Source organism: Panthera tigris, chromosome B3 (assembly GCF_018350195.1).
Source record: "Panthera tigris isolate Pti1 chromosome B3, P.tigris_Pti1_mat1.1, whole genome shotgun sequence".
Classification (NCBI taxonomy): domain Eukaryota; kingdom Metazoa; phylum Chordata; class Mammalia; order Carnivora; family Felidae; genus Panthera; species Panthera tigris.
The window spans coordinates 142922933-142945891 of NC_056665.1; the positions used below are offsets into that span (position 1 = coordinate 142922933).

Genomic DNA, 22959 nt, shown 5'->3' on the forward strand with positions numbered 1-22959 from the left:
GATAGTACGCATGCTAAGTCATTTTTGGGAGGGATGAATCCACAGGGCACAGGAGATTTTCAGGACAGTGGGACTACTCTGTATGATACATGGCACTTTGCATTTGTCCAAACCCACAGAATACACAGCCCAAGGAGTGAGCCCGGACGTGAACCGTGGTATTTAGTGAGCGATACTGTATCAGTATTGGCTCATCAGTTGTAACCAACGCACCCGCACTAATGCACAATGTTCATAATAGGGGAAACAGGTGGGGGACAGTGTGAAACCTCTGCATTCAATGTTTCTGTAAGTCTCAAAGTCTAGTAATTAAAAAAAAAAGAAAAAAAAGTGCTTCTGTTGCCATCTTCTGAGAACCCCCGGCTGTTGGATCTTTGAACTTTTAAGCCAGCCCTTTAACATCCTTCACGACAGCATTGCTGTCTTCTTCGGTTGGTGATCATTTGGATTTATCCACTAATTTATCGCTTTATTCTTCATTCTTGTTTGTATCTCAGACTTCTCTCCTGGGATCATCTTCCTTCTATTTGAATATGTCGTGTAGAATTTTCTTTCATGAGAGTCTACTGGTGGCAAAGTCTTTATTTATGTAGAAAATATCTTTATTCTGCCCTCATTCTTGAAAGGTGTTCACTGAGTATTGAATTTCAGGTTATTTTCCTTCAGTACAATGAGGATCAGCATTTCACTGCCTTTGACTTCCATTAGGATTGAGAAACCAAAAAGGAATTGTGATTCTTGGCCACTTTTCTGTTTTTTGTCTTTAACATTTGAGTTTTCAATAGTTCCACTGCCGGGTGTCCAAACGTGGGTTTCTTTGTTCGTCAGTCCTTTTGGGGATTCATCCGGCACCCCTGTGTTGTTGGACTTCCTCAGTGGTGGAAAGTTCTCATCCGTTGTTTCTCCTACATTTATCTCTCTTTTTTCTGTGGCTTTAATCAAGACGTATTAGACTTTTTCATTTACTGTCTTTCTTTTGATCTTCATCTGTATTTTTCAAACGTTTTGTGACTTACCATGCCCTATTCACGATGAGAGAGTCTCACGTTATCTACGGCGAAGGACCGGTTTTCTTGTTCTTAATTCTCAACCGATCGTGGACTAATGCTTTCATAAAACACAGTAAGAGTAAATAACTATAAAAGCGACATATCAAATGCAGCCTTTTTTGTTATGATAGCCAGTGGACCCAAAGTTGCCTCGCTAAAGTGCCACCAGAATCTTTAAACACCATGCCTCATTTCTGTTGCTCAGAATCTTCAGGTCTGTCTAGTATGTGCTGAACTCGCTTTGTTCGGCTTTTAACCTGAGATATACTTCTTCGTTTATGGGAGTTATGTTTCTAGCCTGCAGCATGACTTTCTCATACTTTCCGTTCTATCTCGGGTCACCCTCGTCGTTTCCGTGGGTGCGGTAAGCATAGCTCCTTTGTGGTCCGTGTCAGGTAATAACGTCATCTGAAGTCCTTGTCACATGTTGTTCGTGATGCCTTACTTTCTTGAGTACCTGACTATTTTCCACTGTGTGCTGGTCATCGTACTCAAATATTTAAGATAAATTAAAACCTAAGACAAAAGTGCCTTCTTCCATAGGGATTTGGTTTTTCTGGTCTTTGCTGCTTTTGCCACACACCTGGGTCACCACCGGTGTGGGAGTGTTGTAAATCACAGCACTCACTTATTATGACTTGTTAAATCCGTCAGGCTGGTCGTCCGGTAAAATATTCCACTTACTCCCTGTCGTTCTTGTACATAGCGCCTTTTATTGGATGGAATGCCGCGTAACGCAGGAGATACTGGAATCGGTGCCAGATACGCATTCGATCTGGTGACTGTCCTAAGTGATGCCAGATTTTACAGTGTGTTAGGGTGCTGACAGGTTGACCTCTCCGTCAGACGATGACACTTCCCTCTGCATCTGCACTGTCCAGAAGTACTGATGGTGATTTGCAAGGTATATTTTGGCATCCTGCCAGCGTCTGTTTGCCACCAACCGTATGCTAATGCTGTATACACCATGCGACCGTGCTTCCTTGGGACAGCAGTGGCTCTGGAGACTTAACACGTGATCTGGCATTCTTCCTCAAGCAGAGCCGTCTCCTACCAACTGGAGATACTTGGTTACCTTGACGCATAGTTCCTACTGGAAGTCAGGACGGGCTTGATGTTCTGCCTTTTAGTTACCAGTTTCCCTCAAACGGTGAAAACCTAAAGATTTTTTTCTGGTTTTCTCTTTTTTGAATATCGTTATGAACTTAGAGATCCCATTGATTTCAGTGTGCTTCAACCTACTAAAATTGTTATCTTTTCTGATGTGCAGATACATAATTTTAAGCATTGGGTATCCTTCGGGCTAACTCCCGTGTGTGTTTTTTGACATGGATGCATTTATTTTTGATTCCTTGATTTCTGAGACAGTAAGATGTCCCCCAGCCTCATTTTGAACCTTCCTTGTCCCAGACCTGGAATCGGCCATTTTCAGAGAGTCCTGATTTCTTTCAGTGGGGATTGGTTTTAGAGACCAAAATCTGGGTGCCGGGGGTGATTGTTGCTATTGGACTGATGTTTCTTTTAAGTGCTGTCAGCGGAGGGAGTTGGTATATAAATACATGTATATTTTAGTCGTGCTTTCTTACTGACATTTTCAGTTCAACTCTAATAGTACGGTATTTTCACACGTTTCTTGAATTTTCAGTTTTATCTCTTTTACACTGAAAGTCTTGGTTTCTAACATCGTTGACGTAATTATTGCTCTATCCTATTAAAATCATTCACAACAACAATACTGATAGTATTACAAATGCTAGGCACTTTGAATTGGCTCATTTCGTTGCAGAAAAAGCAGTTGTGTTTTTATTGGGATCTCATCACCTTTTTAAATGTCCGGGAAGGATGGCCTCTTTAGGAAGTTTGCATCCTCTTACGTAAGAGTGTGCTCTGTGAAGGCCACTTTCATTTCCTTTTAGGTTTTTTAAAGTTCCCCTTTCTTATTAGGTTTGTACCTAGATATTCTGTTATTGTTGCTATTGTGAGTGCCTTCTAAGTAGTTGTTAATTATTTACGCGAAGGCTGTTGATTTCTGTGTCTTGCTTTCACATCCTGCTTTCTTGCTGAATTGTCTTACTGTTTGCAGTAGTTTTTCAGCTGATTCTTTTGGATGTTCCAGGTACCTGGTTAGATCTGCATGTGAAGATAACCTCACCTCTGGGGCGGGGCACCTGGCTGGCTCAGTCAGCATGCAGCTCTTGATCTCAGGGTCGTGAGTTCAAGCCCTACGTTGGGCATAGAGACTACTAAAAGGAAAAAAAAAAAGATAACCTCACCTTTTTGTTCCTAATTCTTATACCTCTGGTGTCTTCCTCTTGAGTTGGCTGAAAATTCCCGTAAGACGTTACATGTGGCGGTGCAAGTGGGCACGTTTGTCTTGTTCCTGACTTTAATGGAAATAGAAGCAGGATTTTTTTTCAATGTTTATTTAGAGAGAGAGGACGCACACAGGGGAGGGGCAGAGAGAAAGAGAGAGAGAGAATCCTAAGCAGGCTCACACTGTCAGCACAGAGCCCGACATGGGGCTCAGTCACACGAACTGCGAGATCGTGACCTGAGCTGACATCAAGAGTCCGACGCTCAGCCAACTGAGGCGCCCAGGCATACCAAGGAAGCGGGATTTTTTAAAAACCGTTTACTATTCTGTGGTGATCCTAGGTTTTCAGCCATTACAGGTTTTGCGCTGTAATATAAATTTTTCATTGTTCGCGTCTTTGAAGCTTTTCTGAAGCTGGACGCAGAGAAAGGAGGTATTGGATCGAAGCCTATGTGATACCGCCCAGATGCTGTGGCCCCAGACACGCTCTACCCAGAGCGGATGAGACGTCTGTCCCATTGCACCTTTTCAATCCTGGGGTCGTTTAAAATCTTGAGTCATTTGTTACGTGGAGAGTAGTATTTCCTGTTTTTATTCATTTAACAGTGAGGCTGAATGTAGACTTCGGGCCTTTCCATTCAGAGATTTCCCTGAGTTAGTCCCTTCCTTGACCATTTTTGGTCTGGAAGGTAAAGTGTTCAGATGCCAAGTGAAGGGAGATGTTTTGACTGCCGTGTGGGAGGAGTAAATCGATCAAGCAGCTTGTAAGAGCCTGGGAGAAGTAGTCAAGTCCTAGAGAAGCAACTGGGACTTCACCGCAATTGTGACCTTGGGGCAGAAATTTTGAGTTGCTAAGCGCGTGGCCTTTTGTGAAAGAAGTTGTTACAGTATTGTTGGGAGAATTTACGTTAATTCCTAAAACTTGGCTTTTGAACTGCAGTGAAAATCTTCTATTTCTTGCCTTCCTTGTGTGAAAATTCAATACTTCAGCCGTATTCAAAGCAGTTCAGTTTCTGATACAACTGAAAACTTTGCCATACAAGCGGGTCACTTTTACTGCCTAGAGATGAACTGTGCCTGTATTTAGAGGGAGCTTGCCTCGTGGCCATTAGTCGAAGAACACGACCATGGAGAGTGAGAAGGTGCCAGAGTGCCTGCCCTAATTCTGGTGGGCTGAGAAACTGCCCCCATCAGTCCTGTCTCCTGCCACGTGCTTGGATTTCTGCGTCTGCTCCTGGTGGCCCACAGTAACAGAGGAGATGGCCCAGGCGCGGCGAGGCAGATGCCAGTTCACAGCAAATATTTCCTGACCGTCTGGGTTGTCCAGAGCACGGGGAGGTGCTCAGGGAAATGACAACGACCAACGGCGGCCCTGGCCCTCAGGGAGCCAGCCGACCCACAATCCACCACGCTTTTCGCACTCAGGCCCCGCATGGCCACATTCCGTCAGCGGTTGGGCCGCAGACACGCCACCACGGCCACCCTCGCGCGTGACCGAGAGCTGGCGCCACGTCAGCCGGCCCGGCCCTTCTCAGACACCCCGCTGTCCGCCCTCCTCGGGCCACGGGCCTGGCTGTCGCCGCCGGGGTCAGTCTGGCCTCTGCCCCCTGTGCTCTGGCCACCCCCTCGGAGAAGAGCCTGGCAGTCTTCTTCCAGCTGTCACCTCCCACTTAGTCTGGCTCAGGCCTTCCCCGCCGGGGTTTCCCACAGCACCTCACACTCCGCTCACGACCAACGCGCACACACACACGCCATTCCCTGGGTGTTCCCATCCTCCGTCCGGTCCCTCGCGGCCCTAGACGCTGGCTCTGCTCCTTCTCTGCCTTCCCCAGAGGCAGCCACCGCGCCCCGCCGTGTCTTCCTGCTCCGTTGTGTCCTGAACCACCCTGGCCCAGGCCTCTGCCTTCTCTCTTTTTTTATTAATTGTGGCAAAATAGTCATAGCATGGTGTTTGTCGTTTTAACCACTCACAAGTGACCCTTTCAGTGGCATTAAATATACCCGTGGTGCTGTGCGCCCACACCTCCCTCTCCTCATCCCCGTCTGGACCTGCCCCTGCTCACCCGTGCCTCCCACCGCCCTCCCCCAGCCCCGCAACTGCCTTCTACTTCTGGCCCTAGGATTTCAACCCTTCCAGGAAGTGAATCATACAGAATTGGTCCTGCTGGGTCTGGCTTCTCTCTCTCAGCCTAGTGTCCTCAGGGGTCATCCACGTTGTAGCCTGTGACAGGGTTCTCCTTCTGTTTCTTGGGTTTTTTTTTTTTTAACGTTTATTTATTTTTGAGACAGAGAGAGACAGAGCATGAATGGGGGAGGGTCAGAGAGAGGGAGACAGAATCTGAAACAGGCTCCAGGCTCCGAGCTGTCAGCACAGAGCCCGACGCGGGGCTCGAACTCACGGACCGCGAGATCATGACCTGAGCCGAAGTCGGACGCTTAACCGACTGAGCCACCCAGGCGCCCCTCTTGGGGTTTTTTTCTAAAGTTTATTTATTTTGAGGGAGAGAGAGAGAATCCCAAGCAGGCTCCATGCCATCAGCGCAGAGCCCGACGCGGGGCTCGATCTCACGCGTCGTGAGATCATGACCTGAGCTGAAATCGTCGGACCCTTACCCGACCGAGCCACCCAGGCTCAGTCTTCCTTTTCAAGGCTGAACATGCTCCATCGAACGGCTACACCACAGTTCGTGTGTCCATCTGTCTGCTGGTGGACACTCGGGTTGCAGAACACGCTGCACGTGTTAACTTCACTGTCCACCCGTGTTCCTCTCGTGCAGCGTGTCACCAAGGGCAGAGCTGTGCTGCTGCCCAGGCCAGCATCTGCCAAGGATGCAGGAGACACACTTTACGGAAGGAACGGAAGGGCCTTCGAGCCCTCTGCCTGCTCCTTCCTCGCTTCTTCAGTTTCCAGAGAGCTGCGGTGACGTCCCCTCTCATGAGGAGACCAGTCCAGGCTCACACACACACCCCCTAACTCCCCGCCGGCTCTTCCGTGTACAAGGAGGTTTGCTCTTAAGAGCTGACGTGAGAGCACCTTAATCTATTGTGCATGCTGGAGGCACCCAGGGTGGGTGCCCTGCCTTCTGTGAGCACCTGTTCTGGCTCTAAAGGTTCCCGGCCCAGCTGTGGGGACAGTGACAGCAAGTGCTCGGGGTGAGCTTTCCCTGGGCTCCTCCACGTCCCCCTGCTGGCCGTGCCCGGGGACCAGCCCGTCCACGCTGTCCACTCACAGGACTCGCTCCCATGGACAGGGCGACCAGCGCCTGCCCCTTTGTCCTTGCTGTTGGCAAGCAGAAGTTCCCTGGCAACCTTTGAACACAGCTGAATGCTAGGTATCTTTGATCTGCCTAAGGAAAAAGTCTATTTTAAACTCTAAGTGAAGCCAACTGTTTTAGGTTAGCTCTCTTGCCCAACGAAACGTACATCATCCGCGGTCCTACAGCTTCCAGTTTAAAAAAAAAAAAAGATAGTGCCGGCCAGCACAACGGCCACGCCGTGCGACACTGCCATTCTCGAGGTTCAAAAACAACTTGCTTTTCAATGAAAGAAAGCTGTAAAACTTCTTGACTAAAATATGAGCATATTTAATTTGCCTGCAAAATTGCCTGGGAGATGAAAAATAAAACCTTAAGCTAAATTTAGAAATGAAAACTGGAAAGTTTTATTCAGAATTGCTAAAGCAGAAATAAAATCAGTGGGATGTATTTACAGGCAGTTTGTTTTTAAATAAAGACCAAAACAAAACGACAGAGGGACCAGAGAATAAAAAGAGTAATTCGGGTTGTGGTTGTTGTTTTTAACCTTCACTTCTGTACCGCACAAAGATGTTTGCACTGGCATCTCTGATGGGAGGCCGCACGGAGGAGGGCTGTGTGCACCCAGAAAGGTGCCCTTCCTCCGTGGGCATTAGCTCAGGCCCTTCCCCCCCCCCCCCCCCCCCCCGGGGCTGTAGCAGCAGGGAGGGCGGGGTTGGGTGGTCGAGGGAGAGTTAGAGACCAGTAGGGAGGCCATCGTGGGGGGCATGGAGGGCAGGTCGACTGCTCACAGGTGCTGCAGGAGGGGGCAGCGGGAGACCCGGATTGTGCATCCGGGGGACTAGATGGCGTGCCCCTCCTAGTTATGTACTACAGGGAAGAGGTTCAAAGAGCAGGAAAGGGGTTTATAGGATCAGAACAGAATTGGTGTTACTGCTTGAGTCGTCCGTCATTTGGGGCGTTCGCTGATGCACCTGCCGTTTGCCAGGCACCGTCCAGGGACTGGCGGGGGGAGGGAGCCTGTGGCCCAGGGAGGGGGTGGGAAGGCTTCTGGAGCGGGGGTGGGCAGTGTCGCAGAGATCCCCTATCGGCTCTGCTGCGCTGTCCTCCTGCAGCCCAGGGATCTTTCCGAAGCATTGTTGGTAAAGGCCATGATCTTGGAGTGCTGCGGTGTGCACGGCTTTCAGCCGGAATGGCTGGAGCCAGTCCCTCCCGAGCCCAGCACGTAGTCTACTCCGTCTGTGACATTGGCACCTCCTGACACCCGAGGAGGTAGAGGATCACGTACGCCCCCTTTTCCAGGTGAGATGAGAACCATCCTGGGGTAGTCAGGGTGGCGACAACTTGGTCGCGGTGCCAGGGGCGTGGCTGCATTCGGAGCCTCTCCTGGGCTGGTCTCCGCAGCGAAGACGGTGCTCCAGAGACAGGTTGGACCCTGGTAGTTGTAGTGAGCGTATAGATTCGGTGCAGAAGTGGCAGACATGGCGGCAAAAGTAACTAGTCCGTGACTCATTCTTTGAGGCCGGGAGGGAGTCCACAGCCTCTAGTTCATCGGTTCAGTTTGTCTTGCCTGATTTAGGCCAATTTTTGTTTGTGTGTTTTACGTACAGGAGCTCCTTTACACAGCACAAGGAAGAAACCTTCGGGATCGTAGTTCCTGGGTGCTCATCACAGCCCATTCTCTGTTCTTAGCCTACAAGCCAACGGGCGGCATTCATTAAGGGTTTCCCCCATGCTAGCTTAACCTATGCGTCTTTTTAAAAACCATCATGTTTAACTTTTATCATAGTAGTATGTGCTTATTTGATCAATGCTGAGAGAGATACAGACACTTCAGAAAGAAAAGCCACCCGCTGTCGTAACACTCAACAGTGACTGTGGTTCATATTTTGGGAGTGTTTCATCTTATGATCATACTATTTCTGAAAAGTTATACACTCCCCTATTCACTTATTTTCATTTTACATATTTATAACTATTTTTGATGGATGTCTAATGTTTCATTGTGTGGGAAAATCCCTTTGACGTTAAGGTAGTTTCTAGTATTTTGGAATCACAAAAACGTGATGCTCTCAAAAAAAGTTATTAGGAATTAACCAAGGAGATAAAAAACTAGTACACTGAAAACAACAAAACGTTGCCAAAAGGCACTGATGACAACACGAGTAGACGGAAAGACCCCTGTGTTCATAGGTTGGAAGGCAGCATTGTTAGGACGTCAGTACTGACCAAGGAGACCTACAGATTCAGTGCAATCCTTATCAAAATCCTAATCGTATTTTTCTCCAGAAATAGGAACATCCATTCTAAAATTTGCATGGAATCTGCAGGGACCCCCAATGGCCAAAGCAGTCTTGAGAAAGAAGAACACACTTGGAGGTCTTAAATTTCCTGATTTCAAAAATTTCTGCAAAGTAACCAGAACAGTGTGGTGCCAGCATAAAGACAGGTATATTCACCAATATGGAGGAGACTAGAGAGCCTGGAAATCAACCCTCCCATAGATGGTTGAATGGTTTTCCCTACTGAGTGGGGAAAGGACAGTCTTTCCAATAAATGGCCCTAGATAAACTGGATATCCAAATGCAAAGAATGAAGTTAGACCCTTACCTCACACCATGCACAAAAGGTAACTCAAAGTGGATCAGAGACCTAAATAGAAGAGCTAAGACCATAAACCATTAGAGGAAAACATAGAGGAAAAGCTTCATGCCCTTGAACTTGCTACTGATTTCTTCTAAATGACGCCAGAAGCACAGGCAACAAAAATAAAAGTTAAGTTGGACTACATCAGAATTTAGTGGGGAATCTTTTGTGGACGGTTCCACGCTGCCAAGTGCATCTTGAGCGTCGCACCCGGGAGGCTGGGCCCACGGGACACGATGGAGTTCTCGTGGGTCCTGAAACACAGGCTACAGCAGGTCAGCGGCCACGGCAGCCTCCACGGCCATCTAGAATTTTCTTCAGGGCCAACGATGTGAGGGTTGGTACATTAGTGGGGGGAGACAAATATGGAAACAAATACTATGAGGACAGCAATCCGTTTTTTGGCCGTCACCAGTGGGTTACGTATACTACTGAAATGAACGGCCAGAATGCATCTCGGGATGTGGACGGGTGTCTCCTGAATGGCATTGTTGGCCTCGCCCTGTGACCGATGATCCTCCAACAACAGAACCACCTACTGCTCGTAAATTCATTTGGACAAACCATAAGTTGAATGTGAGCGGCGCTCCAGACAATGTACCTTATTCTACCACTAGAAAGAAGATTCGAGAGTGGGTCCCACGTCCAACACCTGACAAGTAAAGACCATGGAAAATAATTTAAACATGTAGAATATGGGCTCTTCATGCAATTGCACTTTTACAGCTTACCATTAACTTGATTAAAATTGTTTGATGAAGCAAAAAATAAAATTTCTGTGCCTCAAAAAACAGTCAACAAAGTGAAAAGGCAACCCACAGGATGGGGAAAAAATTGGAAATCGTTCATCTGATAACAGATTAATATCCAGAATTTACAAAGAATTCCTCCAACTCAAGAAAACCCGATCTAAAAACGGAAAAAGGACTCGAATAGACAGATCTCCGAAAAAGATAGACAAATGGTCAGTAAACACGTGAAAACATGATCAGCATCACTAATCGTTAGGAAAACGCTAATCAGAATCACAGTGAGATACTACTCCACATCTGTTAGTGTGGCTGCTGTCAAAGGATCAAAAAAAAACCACAGAAAATAACAAGTGCTGGTGAGGATGTGGAGAAACTGGAGCCCTCGTGCACTTTTGGTGGGAATGCAACAGGCTTGGTGCCGCTGCTGTGAGCAAAAGCATGGAGGTTCCTCAGAAAGGTAAACGCAGAAACACCGTAAGTTCCAGCAATCCCACTTCTGGGCGTGCACCCCAAGGAACTGAAAGCAGGGACTTAAGATAGATCCTCGCACACCCGCGTTGCAGCGGTCCGGTCACGCAGCGGAACATCATCCAGCCGTACAAAGGGGGGAGGCGCTGACACCCGCCGCCACGTGGATGGACCTCGAGGACGTCACAGAGCGAAGTACGCCCGTCACAGAAGGACACACGTGCATGATCCCGCTTGGAGGAGGTGCCCGGGGTAGTCAGAGTCACAGAGACTAGGACGGGGGGTGCCGGGGGTGGGGGTGGGAGTTAGTGTTTACTGCAGACAGTACCAGTTTTGCAGGATGAAGCTCTGTGGATGGACGGTGGCGACGGCTGCAAAACGGTGTAAATGTGCTTAAAACCACACGAGCTGAACACCGGGAGTGAAAATGGTTAAGACGGTAAATTTCACCTCATGTGCGTTTTAGCAGTTTTTTAAAAATTTTAACGTGTGATGCGCACCCCGCTACGACATGTCTGGAATAGACACATCTCTAGAATAGATTCCCAGGGGCAAAATTACCTGAAGACTCTTGATCCATATTGCCAGGTTATTTTCCAAAAGGATCAAAACAGTTTATAGATTTGTTGGCAGGGTCACAACATGCCTCTACCAGTATTGAGTAGTTATCATTTTTTAAAATGATTCCTGATTTAATAGGCAAGGAAATACTTTTTCATACAATTATTGATCAGTTGTGGTTCTTTACAGCATCGAGGCCCTGGTTTTTTGTTGTTTTTTTTTTATAATTAACTGTAGTTGATTATTAACTCCCCGTGTTTATGGCATTTATATTTCCTCTGGTTTTTTGAGGGGAACATACAGAAATTTGTAAATTTTTTAATGTGAACAGTATCCATTCAGGGTTTGCCCATTGTTTTTAAATGTCCTTTTTAAAATGTATTTTCTTTCTTTATTTTGAGGGAGAGAGTGGGCGTGTGCGGGGGAGGGGCAGAGAGAGACTCTTAAGCAGGCTTCTCATTCAGCATGGAGCCTGACATGGGGCTCGATCCCACGACCCTGGGATCATGACCTAAGCTGAAATCAAGAGTCAGATGCTCAACCAACTGAGCCACCCAGGTGCCCCTAAATGTCCTTTTCTTTTCATATTCACTTCCTTTCTGAAAGCTGTGGGGGTTGGGGAGAGGGAAGGATTTGGGTTTGTTTCTTATTGAACTGACCTCAGATTTTATTTTATTTATGGGAAGACTTAAACGGACTGATCCCCACATAGCCAACCCGTCATGCAGCCAATCTTCCCCTTCCCGCTGACTCGAGATTCATCTTTGTCACAGGATACACTGGGGTGTCTGTGCTTACTGCCTTGGGGGCTGTTGCCTCCGCCTCGCTGACCTCTTAGGCCCCCATCACACAAGCATTAATTCCCAAGCTTTACAGTGGGTAAGACTAGCCGTCCTCAGAAGTAATCTCATCCTCTTGCTTCTTATGTTTCAACTGTAGAATCGCTTTGTCAAGAAAAAATGTGTCAGAAAAATAGAGACCCAACCAAATGCTGACTGGAATTGCTTTAAACCTATAAATCCGTCTGGGGAAAAATTAACACCAGCATGTGTATAGTATTTATGCTTCCGGCCCAGGACATGCCCTCTGGATACTTCCTCAGGTGTTTTTTCCTCTCCCCGTATTACTTATTTGTTTGCTTGTTTGTATTTAGGGTGTGTTTCCTTGGTGATTTCCAGATCACAGTCCTGGCGTTCTTTAAGGAATTACTTCATGTGTACAAGGCTTCAAAAGAGCATGGGGGGAAATCACTAATAGAGCTGAGATCCTTTGATCTGAGATCATTAAGAAAACTACATCAAGGAAATGTCTTCCCTTTTTCATTGACTTCTCATCTGTATACTTTATGTAAAGATTCTAGGAGTCTTTCCCCCTTATTTCTTCACTTTAGGCTCATCAGCACAGTCTTGGGACGGGCACATTTCCCCTTCTCGTCTCATATTAAAGAGATTATTTGAGGGCAGCTCTCTTTTTTTAATTTTTTAAATTTATTTTGAGGGTCTGTGCGTGTGCAGGGGAGGGGCAGGGAGAGAGAATCCCAAGCAGATTCCGTGCCGTCAGCGCAGAACCCCACGCGGGGCTCAGACCCACGAACCATGAGATCACGACCTGAGCCAAGATCAAGTCGGATGCTTAACTGACCGAGCCCCCCAGGCGCCCCTGTCTGGTTTTAAAGTGCAGATCCGCAGGAAGCATCTGCTTCTGGACCCCTTTACCAAGCACACCTCGTTCCTAATTGCACACGTGTCTGAGTTCATCCGGCATCGCTCCCTGGGTGAGAAGGTGGTGGTGATCCTGGGAGAGCCATCCCTCCGGTGATCTGACAACCCAGAGGGTCTGCAGTCAGAATTTAAATTCCACATTAACCTGACTCAAAGCACAGGCAGCTTTTGCTAAAGCGTGTCTGCTGTTCAGCAGCAGAGGAACCAGGCAGGTGTGCGGCTGTCTGCACAGGGGGTGAAGGCCTGGACCCGTCGCTTGTTATAAATAATCGCACGGCCAGCTCTGGAGGCTAGCAGCATCCTTCAGCTCTGGGAAGAGGGAGGCAGGGGTGGGATCTGATTTGCCTTTACTTACTTATTTTTGTGATCGATATCGACGCACATTGTAAAGACTGCATTCTTGCTGGTGAGGGGGCCTTACTAAACACTCCTGGAGGATCATAGCTGTTCACTCACTCCTTGAAATGGATCGAGGGCCAGCCCACAGATGTAACTGCTAACCCCACCTGTGTCTCGGAGGTTTCTTACCATTGTGAATTATGCTTAGGAACCAAAGGGCTTTTGCGTTCTTGTTTACAAGTGGGGCAGGTGGGCGGAGGGAGTTGTGTGAGAGGACATGGGTGTGGTTTGGACAGACTTAGTTGTGTGTGAAGAAGTGAGGAGGTTTTTTTTCAGTTGTACCTGCCAGATTTTTTTTTAAGTTTATTTTTATTTATTTTGAGAGATAGAGAGAGAGAGAGAGAGAGTATGAGCAGGGGAGGGAGGCAGAGAGACAGAGAGAGAGAGAACCCCAAGCAGGCTCCGTGCCACCAGTGCACGGGCTTAAATTCACGAACCGTGAGATCATGACCTGAGTTGAAATCAAGAGCCGGACACTCTTGGTTGAGCCACTGAGGCACCCCTGCCAGATATTTCTCTTATAGCTTGTTTTTACTTGGAGCTGGTAGTAATATTTCTTGTTGTTAGGGAGTCATGTCTTCAATCGCCTCATACTCCAGAGACGATGTCTTTCTCCTTGGAACAGCTTTTTACATTAACTCTTTTTGAAGCCAAGAAACTAAGATCTAAATAATAGCCTCTGAAATTAGTCCCATAAAAATAAGTGAAATATCCTTTTTAGTCTAAAATGTTTAAACTTGAATCTCTAAAAATATAAGGGGTGCCTGGGTGGCTCAGTCGGTTGAGCATCCAACTTTGGCTTAGGTCATGATTTCCAGGTTTGTGAGTTCGAGCCCCACGTGTGGAGGCTGCTCAGGAGTCTCTCTCTCTCTGTCTCTGTCTCTGTCTGTCTCTCTCTCTCTCTCTCTCTGCCCCTCTCCCACTTATCTTCCTGCACGCGCTCTCTCTCTCAAAATAATAAATTAACTTTAAAAAATTAAATAAAAACTTAAAAGTACCTACTGTGTTGACCTCTTCGGCATACATAAATGGAGAGTGCATTTCATTTTCTGGCTTTCTCTTTTTAACCCCCTTAATTTGTAGCACTTCTGGTTGTTCAGTTTAAGGAGGCTTTCCTTGTCCATATGATTTTTTTCACTGAATTTTCCCAGTAAGAGACCTCGATCTGGAGAGAAGCGGGCGTTCGGGGATCGGCTGGGCTGGTAACTTGGTAGGACAGGCTGAGCGCCAGCCCACACTGGCGACGGGGGGGTTGCATAATGTTGGCCCAGCCCCTGGCTGGAACATCACGGAGCCGGGTGCCGGCGCGGGAACCGTGGGCCGGAGCCGGGAGCGCCGGGAGCGCAGGGAGCCGGGAGCAGAGGCGGCCGCGCACCTCTGACCCCCGGGGGCGACGGGCACCGGGGCTCCCGCGCCCCCCTCCCCCGCCCCGCCCCGCCCGCCCGCCCGCCCGCTCGCCCTCCCGGCTCGCAGAACGTCGGCCCCCCGGGCCGGTGGGGCTGGCGGCCTCGGAGCCCGGCCCCGGGGGCCGAAGGTCTGCGCGGAGCGAGGCCGCGGGAGCCCGGAGCCGCGCCGGGTCCGCGCACCCTGACAGCCGAGCAGGGCGCTCTCTCCAATTGCAGTTTTTTTAGTGTCATTTTAAGTTGCAGCTTCCGGCCAATCAGCGCGCGCCGAGCCCGCTGACATCACGGGGCGGCCAGTTCCCTCCAGCTGCAGAGCTTCAGTTTGTCTTTTTTTTTAAACTAAAATGGAGGCTGCTTTCTTGCCTTAAGGAGTACACTGCCTCTCCCGCTGGAGTCTAGATGTGGACATGTAATAAAGCGGGCAGCAGGATGGTGGTGGACGCGGCGAACTCCAACGGGCCCTTCCAGCCCGTGGCCCTGCTCCACATTCGGGGTAAGTTATTGTGTGTCTCGCCGAATCGGAACCTTCCGGGGCTAGTTAATAAATGGCTATTGTGCCTCGGATCAGAGGAGCAGGAAGTCCCCGCCGGCGGAGCCGCTGCGTCCGGCCGCCGACCCCGCGGGGAGCGGGGTGGGGGTGGGGGGGCTCGGCTGTGTCACCGCGGCTCCGTTCGGCGTCGGACCAACTACTCCCGGAATCCCAGTCTCGACCGAGGCCTGGCACGCAGAGTTCGAAGCTGGTTTTTCTGCCGTCTGCTGGCCCTCCCCTCCCCCTCCCCGAGCCGTGCTGATGTCAAAGGATGTGAAGTCACTGCCCGGGGAAGGTATTGGGTGGAGGTGGGAAGGAGAGGCGGGCGGCAGCGCGGGGCCAACTTGCCCGGCCGCGGAGTTGCCGCTGCCTCGGTGTTGCCGGGCGCTGCGAGGGGTTCTGGGGGTTCGGCGGGTGGGGAGGGGGGTGCGGGGGGGGGGGGGCTCGGCTAAAATCAACACGAGCTGAAAATATGCAGCAGCGATCGCAGGAAGAACTTCCTTTCAAAGGGCTGTGTTCATTCTTGCGGTGCAGTGCAAGCCTCAGCCAGAAACCCGCTCGCTCGTGCTTTGAGATGCCGACATCTATTGTGGGGTCATAATTCCTGAGATGTTAGCGGGTCCGTGGGACAGTAGGAAATATTTTGCATTTCAACAGGCTCTGTGTTGACATTTGGCTTTAAGATTTAAAATGGCAACAAGTTTTCCGTGTGTACTGAGGTCTGACTTTTAATAATTACAGTGTGCTATTTGTGGTTTACACAAAACTGGGGGGGCCGAATTTAGCTGAAAAACACCATTACCATGGTAATTAATAATAATTTCATTAAAATAGAAGCATCAGGGTAGCAGTATACTTACTCTTAGTTGGCATTTTAAAACATTTGTTATATAAGTTTTTTTGTTCATAATTGAGAGAACAGAAAATGGATGTTAAGCTTTACCAGAACACTTTAAATTAAAATGTATATTGTCACAGCTACGCCCTAACAAATCAGTTGTAACTGTCACAGTCTCCTCCAGGGACCCGTGTCAAGAAAGGGTGGGGGCAATATTTCTAGGTGACTAATAGTCCGTATGACTAAAATGCCAGACAAGATTTTTCAGATCCTAGGGTGTATCCAGGGCAGATAAACCGCACGAGCACTCAATCGGTTGGAATAAAATGGGTGTTGCTTTTCTCTCCAAACCCTCTTTAATAAAGCCGGTGAAAATTCGTACCCACGGTGACCAACCTGTAGGTTGGGCTACACATTCATTGTTTTACAGCGCGTGCCCAGAAAAGAGCCGGTGTTGACCACAGACAGCATTTAGACACTTTTATACAGGAACCAAACGGGTAAAAACAAAATGTAATTGTGTTTAGATTTAAGTTAGTCCTTTAAATTCTGACTCATTAGCAGTAAGATAATTTTATTGCATCTAAAAGACGTTTTTTATAGTTTTTTAAGATACAAATAACAGATTTTTTTGGTTTGTGAGCTTTTCCTGATTTTATTAGACACTTAATACTTAATATCCTAGTCATTTTCTGTACTGAGATAACTCTGAAATGGAATCATTTGATTTTATGTATTATACCACACTGATTTCTTTTTATTATTATTATTATTATTATTCCTAGACTTTATTATAGTCAGGTTGGATTTTTTGCTGTTGGTCAAATAGCTGGTTGGTTATTTTCTGATTGTGGGAGGAAAAGGTAGTGAAGTGTATTAAGAGACCTGAGTTTTTCAGAAGGGATAACCTTTAGGGACCTAAAACTAACTTTTAATTCAAACAGTGGAATGATTTCTAATTTCAAAACTTGAAGAACACTTTGTTGACTCATAGTTTTTAGGGCAAGCATGTATGTTCGTGTGCTGCTTAGCAAGATTTGTTTTACTTCTGCTGGTTTTCAGATTCTCCACCCCTTAAACATCCGATCAGCCGCTCTCTTGTGTGTAACCCGTGCTGAGGGTCAGGAAACGAGACAGAAAGGCACGGCCCCACCCCAGAGCCACCAGTTTTGTGGGAGACCCACGCAGGGGCCCTGGTGCAGGACGGATGCTGGGGCAGGGGCTGGCGGGGGCTGGCGGGAGGATGGTGGGGAGAGGTAGCCACCAGGAGGGGGTGGTGCCGAGGGCTACCTCCCCTCTGTGGGTGCCCCTCTCCCCCTCCCCCCCATTCCCATTTAGGGAAGAGGGGTCTTCCACACAGAAGGGAAAATGACCTTCCAAGGTCACAAGACCCACATGTGGTCGGGCCAGAATCCAAATTCAGGCAGCTGTTTTGTTTTGTTAGTCATCGTTTTTTAAAAAACAAACTTATTTTAAAATAGAAATTTTGGGGGCGCCTGGGTAGCTCAGTCGGTGAAGCGTCCGACTTTGGCTCAGGTCATGATCTCACAGTTTGTGGGTTCGAGCCCCGCTTCGGGCTCTGTGCTGACAGCTCAGAGCCTGGAGCCTGCGTCGGGTTCTGTGTCTCCCTCTCTCTCTGCTCCTCCCCCTCTGATGCTCTGTCGCTCTCTCAAAATTAAAAAATAAACGTTAAAAAAAATTTCTTTAAATACAAATCTCGGCAGTTTGCGAACCTTTTGCCACAGGATTATGCGTGTGCTTTTTCCCAGTGCCTTATCGACATTCATCTGTCTCTGTGGCCTCTTGTATATGGCAGCTTTGTGCCCAGGGTTCATTTCTTCATTTATCTTACAAATATTTATCAGTTCCCCACCACCACATGCCAAGCAGGTCCCTAACTCAGAACCTGAAGCCAGCACTGTTCCAGCTTTCCGAGTTTACAGTCCCCTGCGGGGTGGGGCAGTCAAGTAAACAAATAAATCAACAGGATCCCAAACTGATTAGTAGTCCCAGTGGGTGTGATCGTTACCTTCTGTTAAGTAACCTGGAGTTTGCAATTAATACGGTGAATTCGCATACCCTAAAAAGTTCAAGTGGGCGAGGAACATATTATTGGAACTTATATAAACTTGTCTGTCTGTAGAAGGAGAGAGCGTCGCCTGAACTTGATGGCTGTAAATTTAGCTCGATGACTTAAATCCTGTGCTTCCAGCGCCGTCCAAGAGGACTGCCTGCCATCGATGCCCTCCATGGTGGCCGCTGCCGTGGCCCCTGCCATGTGTTGGCTGTGGGGCACTTCGGATGTGGCTCGTGCAGCTCAGAAACTGGATTTTTGATGTCATTTCATTATCGTTCCCTCAGATTTAAATAGACTCTTGTGTCCAGCGTATTGAAAGCTCAGCTGTAGCCTGGGATCGGCACTTTCTCAGCGAAGGGCCGGACAGCACAGGTGCACCTCAGCGTCACTGCGGTTCCCTCCCAGACCGCTGCTGCCGTAAAGCTCTTGTGGCGTTCGGTCAAGTCAGATGAATTGTTTGGTTTTCCAGTGCACGTAAAAGTTACGTTGCTTTCGGGGCGCCTGGGTGGCTCAGTCGGTGAAGCGTCCGACTTCGGCTCAGGTCATGATCTCACGGTCCGTGGGTTCGAGCCCCGCGTCGGGCTCTGTGCTGACAGCTCAGAGCCTGGAGCCTGCTTCGGATTCTGTGTCTCGCTCTCTCTCTGACCCTCCCCCGTTCATGCTCTGTCTCTCTCTGTCTCAAAAATAAATAAACATTAAAAAAAATTTTTTAAAAATAAAGTTACGTTGCTTTTATGTTCTGTTACTGTCAGAAAAAACAACAGTGCGTGCTTGTGCGTTTGTTTAAAAATACTTAGTTGCTTACACAAAACACTGCTTCCAGGGATCCACCCCAAGCCCAAATCCCCTTTTTGGGATCTTTTCTTGGAATGGGGAATCTATAGCCCTAGAGTGTCTTTGGGCATATTTCCTCCAAAGGCTCATTTTCTTTCCTTCCAAAAGAACAGTAATACGAATACTGGAAAATGACAATTAAGGATGGAGCTACCAAAAAAAAAAAACAACTTTATTTCTGAAAAGCGCTGACCATCACCTGAGGTTTCTGCAGATGATAATCACTGAGCACAATCACCAGAACAATTATAGTGATGAGAAGTTTGATAGACTGCACAAATCACCAGTGACAGAGTCAGCCGCGTGCTGAAATGGCACCCAGAGACCCGCCTAACACGGGGTTGCCACAAACCCTCAATTTGTAAAAAACACAGGATCTGTGAGGCGCAGTAAAACGAGGCGTGCCTGTAAATATTTCTGGCCGCGAAAGCAGCCATAGGCAGTAAGTAAGTGAATAGGCGTGTCTGTGCTCCAGTAAAGCTTTATTCGCAAACACAGGTGGCGAGCCACGTCTGGCCCACGGAACCTAGTTTGCCAACCCCTGTTGCAGACCATCCCTTGAGTTTCTCAATGGCCTGTTAGTGTGGTAAAATACGTGTCACTCCCAGAGCCAGGTTTGAGGCAGGAATAGCCAAACCAAGAAGATGTTCATGGCCAGAGAGTCCGTCTTTGAAGGACTGAGAAGTAGCCGCGGCCTGGGGGGAGCTCAGGAGCAAATTATTCCTTCACGTAAACCCATTTTTCCCGGCAAGTTGAGGTCTGCCTGCGGAAAAGTTTGTATTCTCACGAGTAAAATGTGCAGGGGCAGCATGGGAGTCTCCTTTCCTGCCCCACTCTGTCCGGTGACTTAGCACAGCCAGAGACACCCGCGGCCGATGCAGGTGGCTGGCCAGGCGTCCAACACTCCTGTGTCATGTGACGATACCCGGCAGTATCCACATTCCCCATGGTGAGGCAGGAAAACGCTCCAGTGGTGACCAAAAATGGAAGACCCCTCAAAAGATCAGACCGTGCACCTGTCTCCGGATGGTGTATCTGGCCAGCTCAGGGTTTTTGCTTCACAGACATCGTGTGCCCTGTGCCTGTCGTTTTCTCTGAAGTGGCTTTTTAGAGCTACGCCTTTAGAGCTTGCCTGCAGTGACCTGAGTGTGGGGTTGTTTCGTATTTGTGAGACTGTGTGGAAGGTAAGCGCAGAGACAGCTCTCTTGGGGTGGGGGGGGGAGGGAGGGGGATTTGCATCAAGGCTGCACACCTTTTGTTAATGAGTCTTCCCTTGAACTCGGGTGTGGCAAGAGCTTTCTGGTCACGACTCCTGCCTTGCAGCAGAAGCTAAACTCCCAGAAGGTTTTTCCCTAAAATATGTCAACGGCGAGAAAACAACGAAACATAAAGACAGGAGGTGGACAGTCAGGAAGAGTGTGCGTGTTTTTAAACCTCAGAAAGGGACAGACTCCTCGCGGGCAGAGTGGTCTGGGTACCTCGTCCTTCTCGCCTGACTTCTGGTCGCACACGTCAGATCCGGCTGCCCAGTGGCTGTCTTCTGACCGTGCAGCACCTTCACGGCACTTTCGTGAACACCCGACTGACCGGTTCCCGCCTGGGAGGTGAGCCGGACACGGGCTGGTGTCTCCCCTCCCCAAGGTCACCAGCCAGTAAGGCCGAGTCCAAGGCCCCTGTCCCTGGCACCAGCTGCACAGTCCCCAAGCTGTCGCCGGTGGCTGTCCCAGGAGCGGCAGTGTTTATGGAGCGTGTGGGGTCAGGGCCACATCCTCACGGAATCCGCCCAGCATCGTGCGTTCTAGAAGAGGGGACCCTCTCGCCCCAGGCCACGGAGAATGAAGGAGCCAGAGTCTGAGCTCAGGCTCGCTCCTCTGCCCCACGTCAGGGTGTCAAGAGACGAGTGTAAAGCTTGCACATCACGCGTACCTTCTGATTGTCCCTGTTTTCTGTAGTGTGATGTATTCGTGCGTCCGTCCCCTGACCTGCCGTCCCATTTCACCACCTCGTCTGCCAGCTGTTGATCGGGGGCCTCGTTTTCTTACCTCCTCCGAGAAACCTCAGCACCCTGAGGAAGGTCACGGTCAATTGGGTATTTCTCATGACGTCTGGCGTCATCCCTAGAGTGTGAGCACTCAGCCAGTGTAGGTGGATTGGAAGTAAAAAGTTGTCTCTCTGAAGGACCGTTCAGATGATACGTATTTGGTGCTCCATCGGTCAGATAGTACCTGTCAGGCTCATGAGAAGCTGTACGAGGTAACTGCCTAAAAGGGTGGACACAGGGAGCCACTCTGCTGGGCCCGGCTTCAGACTGAATCTCTTCCCCATCAGATGGGAATAGCACCCCTAAGGATATGGAGATACGGAGAACTCCAAAACAGGGGGCGTGGGGCGCCTAGGGGGCTCAGGTCACGATCCCACGGTCCGTGGGTTCGAGCCCCGCATCGGGCTCTGTGCTGACAGCTTGGGGCCTGGAGCTGCCTCAGATTGTGTGTCTCCCCTTCTCTCTCTGCCCCTCCCTCCCCTGCTTATGTTCTCTCTTCATCTCTCAAAAATGAATAAACATTAAAAACAATTAAGTTAAATTAATAAAAAAAAAAAGGGGGCGATCAGTTTCTCTCATGAATGTACTTAAAGGAAAGTCATTTCTTTTTGATCCTGGAAAGACACTGGCCAGAGTCCATAAGGGCAGAGTATTATAGCAGGTAAAGTCTGGTTTGGGCCCTAGAATTGTTCATAAATCAAAAGCCCTTGTATTTAAAAAACAAAAAAACCAAAGGCACATAACAAATACAGTGAGTGAATCTCTATATCAGGTCTTCGTTCTAAAACGAAACCAAATCAAATCTATACCAGACGTTCTTGGGGCGGTTGGAGAAAGTTGAGTGTGCAGTGATATGGGCTGCTGTGGAATTAACTGTTTTCTGGGTGCAGTGAGGGTGTGGTGATGTTGGAAGGACTGTCCTTCCTCTTAGGGACCAGCGGTGGAATTATTTAGGTGTGCAGAGTGATGAGCTCTGCTGCCTTCTTGAGACAATAAAGGGAAAAATTACCGTAAAGCGAATACACTAAGATGGGAGCAGCTGGTGAATCTGGTTCCCTGCAGGTGTTTATTGACCTGCGTAGGTTTAAACTTTTCCGTAGTGCTGGAGAGAAGTATCTTAAAGATGTCCTGCTTTAGGGGGCGCCTGGGTGGCTCTGTCGGCTGAACGTCTGACTTCAGCTCAGGTCATGATCTCACCGTTCGTGAGCTGGAGCCCCGCGTCGGGCTCTGTGCGGACAGCTCGGAGCCTGGAGCCGGCTTCGGGTTCTGTGTCTCCCTCTCTCTCTCTCTCTCTGCCTCTCCCCAGCTTACACTCTGTCTCTCCGTCTCTCAAAAATAAATAAACATTAAAAAAAAAAAAAAAAAAAAAGATGTTCTGCTTTAGAAAAAAATGCACCAAGGAAATGTAATTATTCAGAAACTGTTTCCAAAATAGCGAGCTTCGGTCTTTTACGTTCAGGTCGGCCGTTCCCCTTTGTGCCGCTGCGGGCAGAGCGGTGTCTCTGGCGAAGTCATCAGGCGAGGGCCGGGCCGTCCCGGGCAGGGCAGCATTGAGGCGCTGCGGCCAGCGCCCGGTGCCAGCGGGCACAGACGGTAACACCGCCTTCCCAAATGGTGTTTTTGGGGTTTACACCCTTTTTTGACGTTTATGGGCATCTTTATTGGTCTCTTAAAGTGTCGTAACAGCCTTTAAGGCACGCTCTAAGATGAAACCAAGGTTCCTCTGAATGAGAGAGGTGGGGAGCTCGGTGCTCAAGGGTGGGGGATCCCTGCGTCCCACCCCCACCCCAGCACTGGCTGGGCAGAGCCGTCTCGGGCAAGCTGACTCACCCTGGGCCCGGAAATGGGAGCAAGATGCCCTGCCAGCCTGCGTTTCATGAGGGTAAAAGGAGCGAGTGCACATAAGTGCTGATCGCGGTGCCTGCACACCGGAAGGCCCCCCGCATGTGGTCCGCCTTGCCCACGGGGCGCTTCGGAGCCCAGCCTCTCAACCACGGCGTGGTTTTTTTTCTTTTCTTCCACGGTAACCCCTGTCGGTTCATCTGGAAGCACATCTGTCTGTCTCCCTCGCCC

General features: G+C 48.9%; 1 protein-coding gene and 1 pseudogene across 7 annotated transcripts in view; both read left to right on the forward strand.

Annotated features, from left to right (window-relative positions):
* The window catches only part of PPP2R5C (protein phosphatase 2 regulatory subunit B'gamma), a 127233-nt gene that overhangs the window by 15717 nt on the left and 88557 nt on the right, over positions 1-22959 (forward strand). The window contains exon 1 of one of the 7 annotated variants that reach the window (XM_042990570.1): positions 14755-15060. The exons of 5 other annotated variants lie outside the window; for them this stretch is intronic. In XM_042990570.1, the coding sequence (XP_042846504.1) occupies positions 14967-15060 (94 nt within the window). In that variant the 5' untranslated portion in view covers positions 14755-14966. Of the gene's footprint in view, positions 1-14754; positions 15061-22959 lie in introns of those variants that run through there. One more of the 7 variants, XM_042990566.1, reaches the window with a different exon arrangement.
* Positions 8856-10695, forward strand: LOC122239712 (annotated as a pseudogene).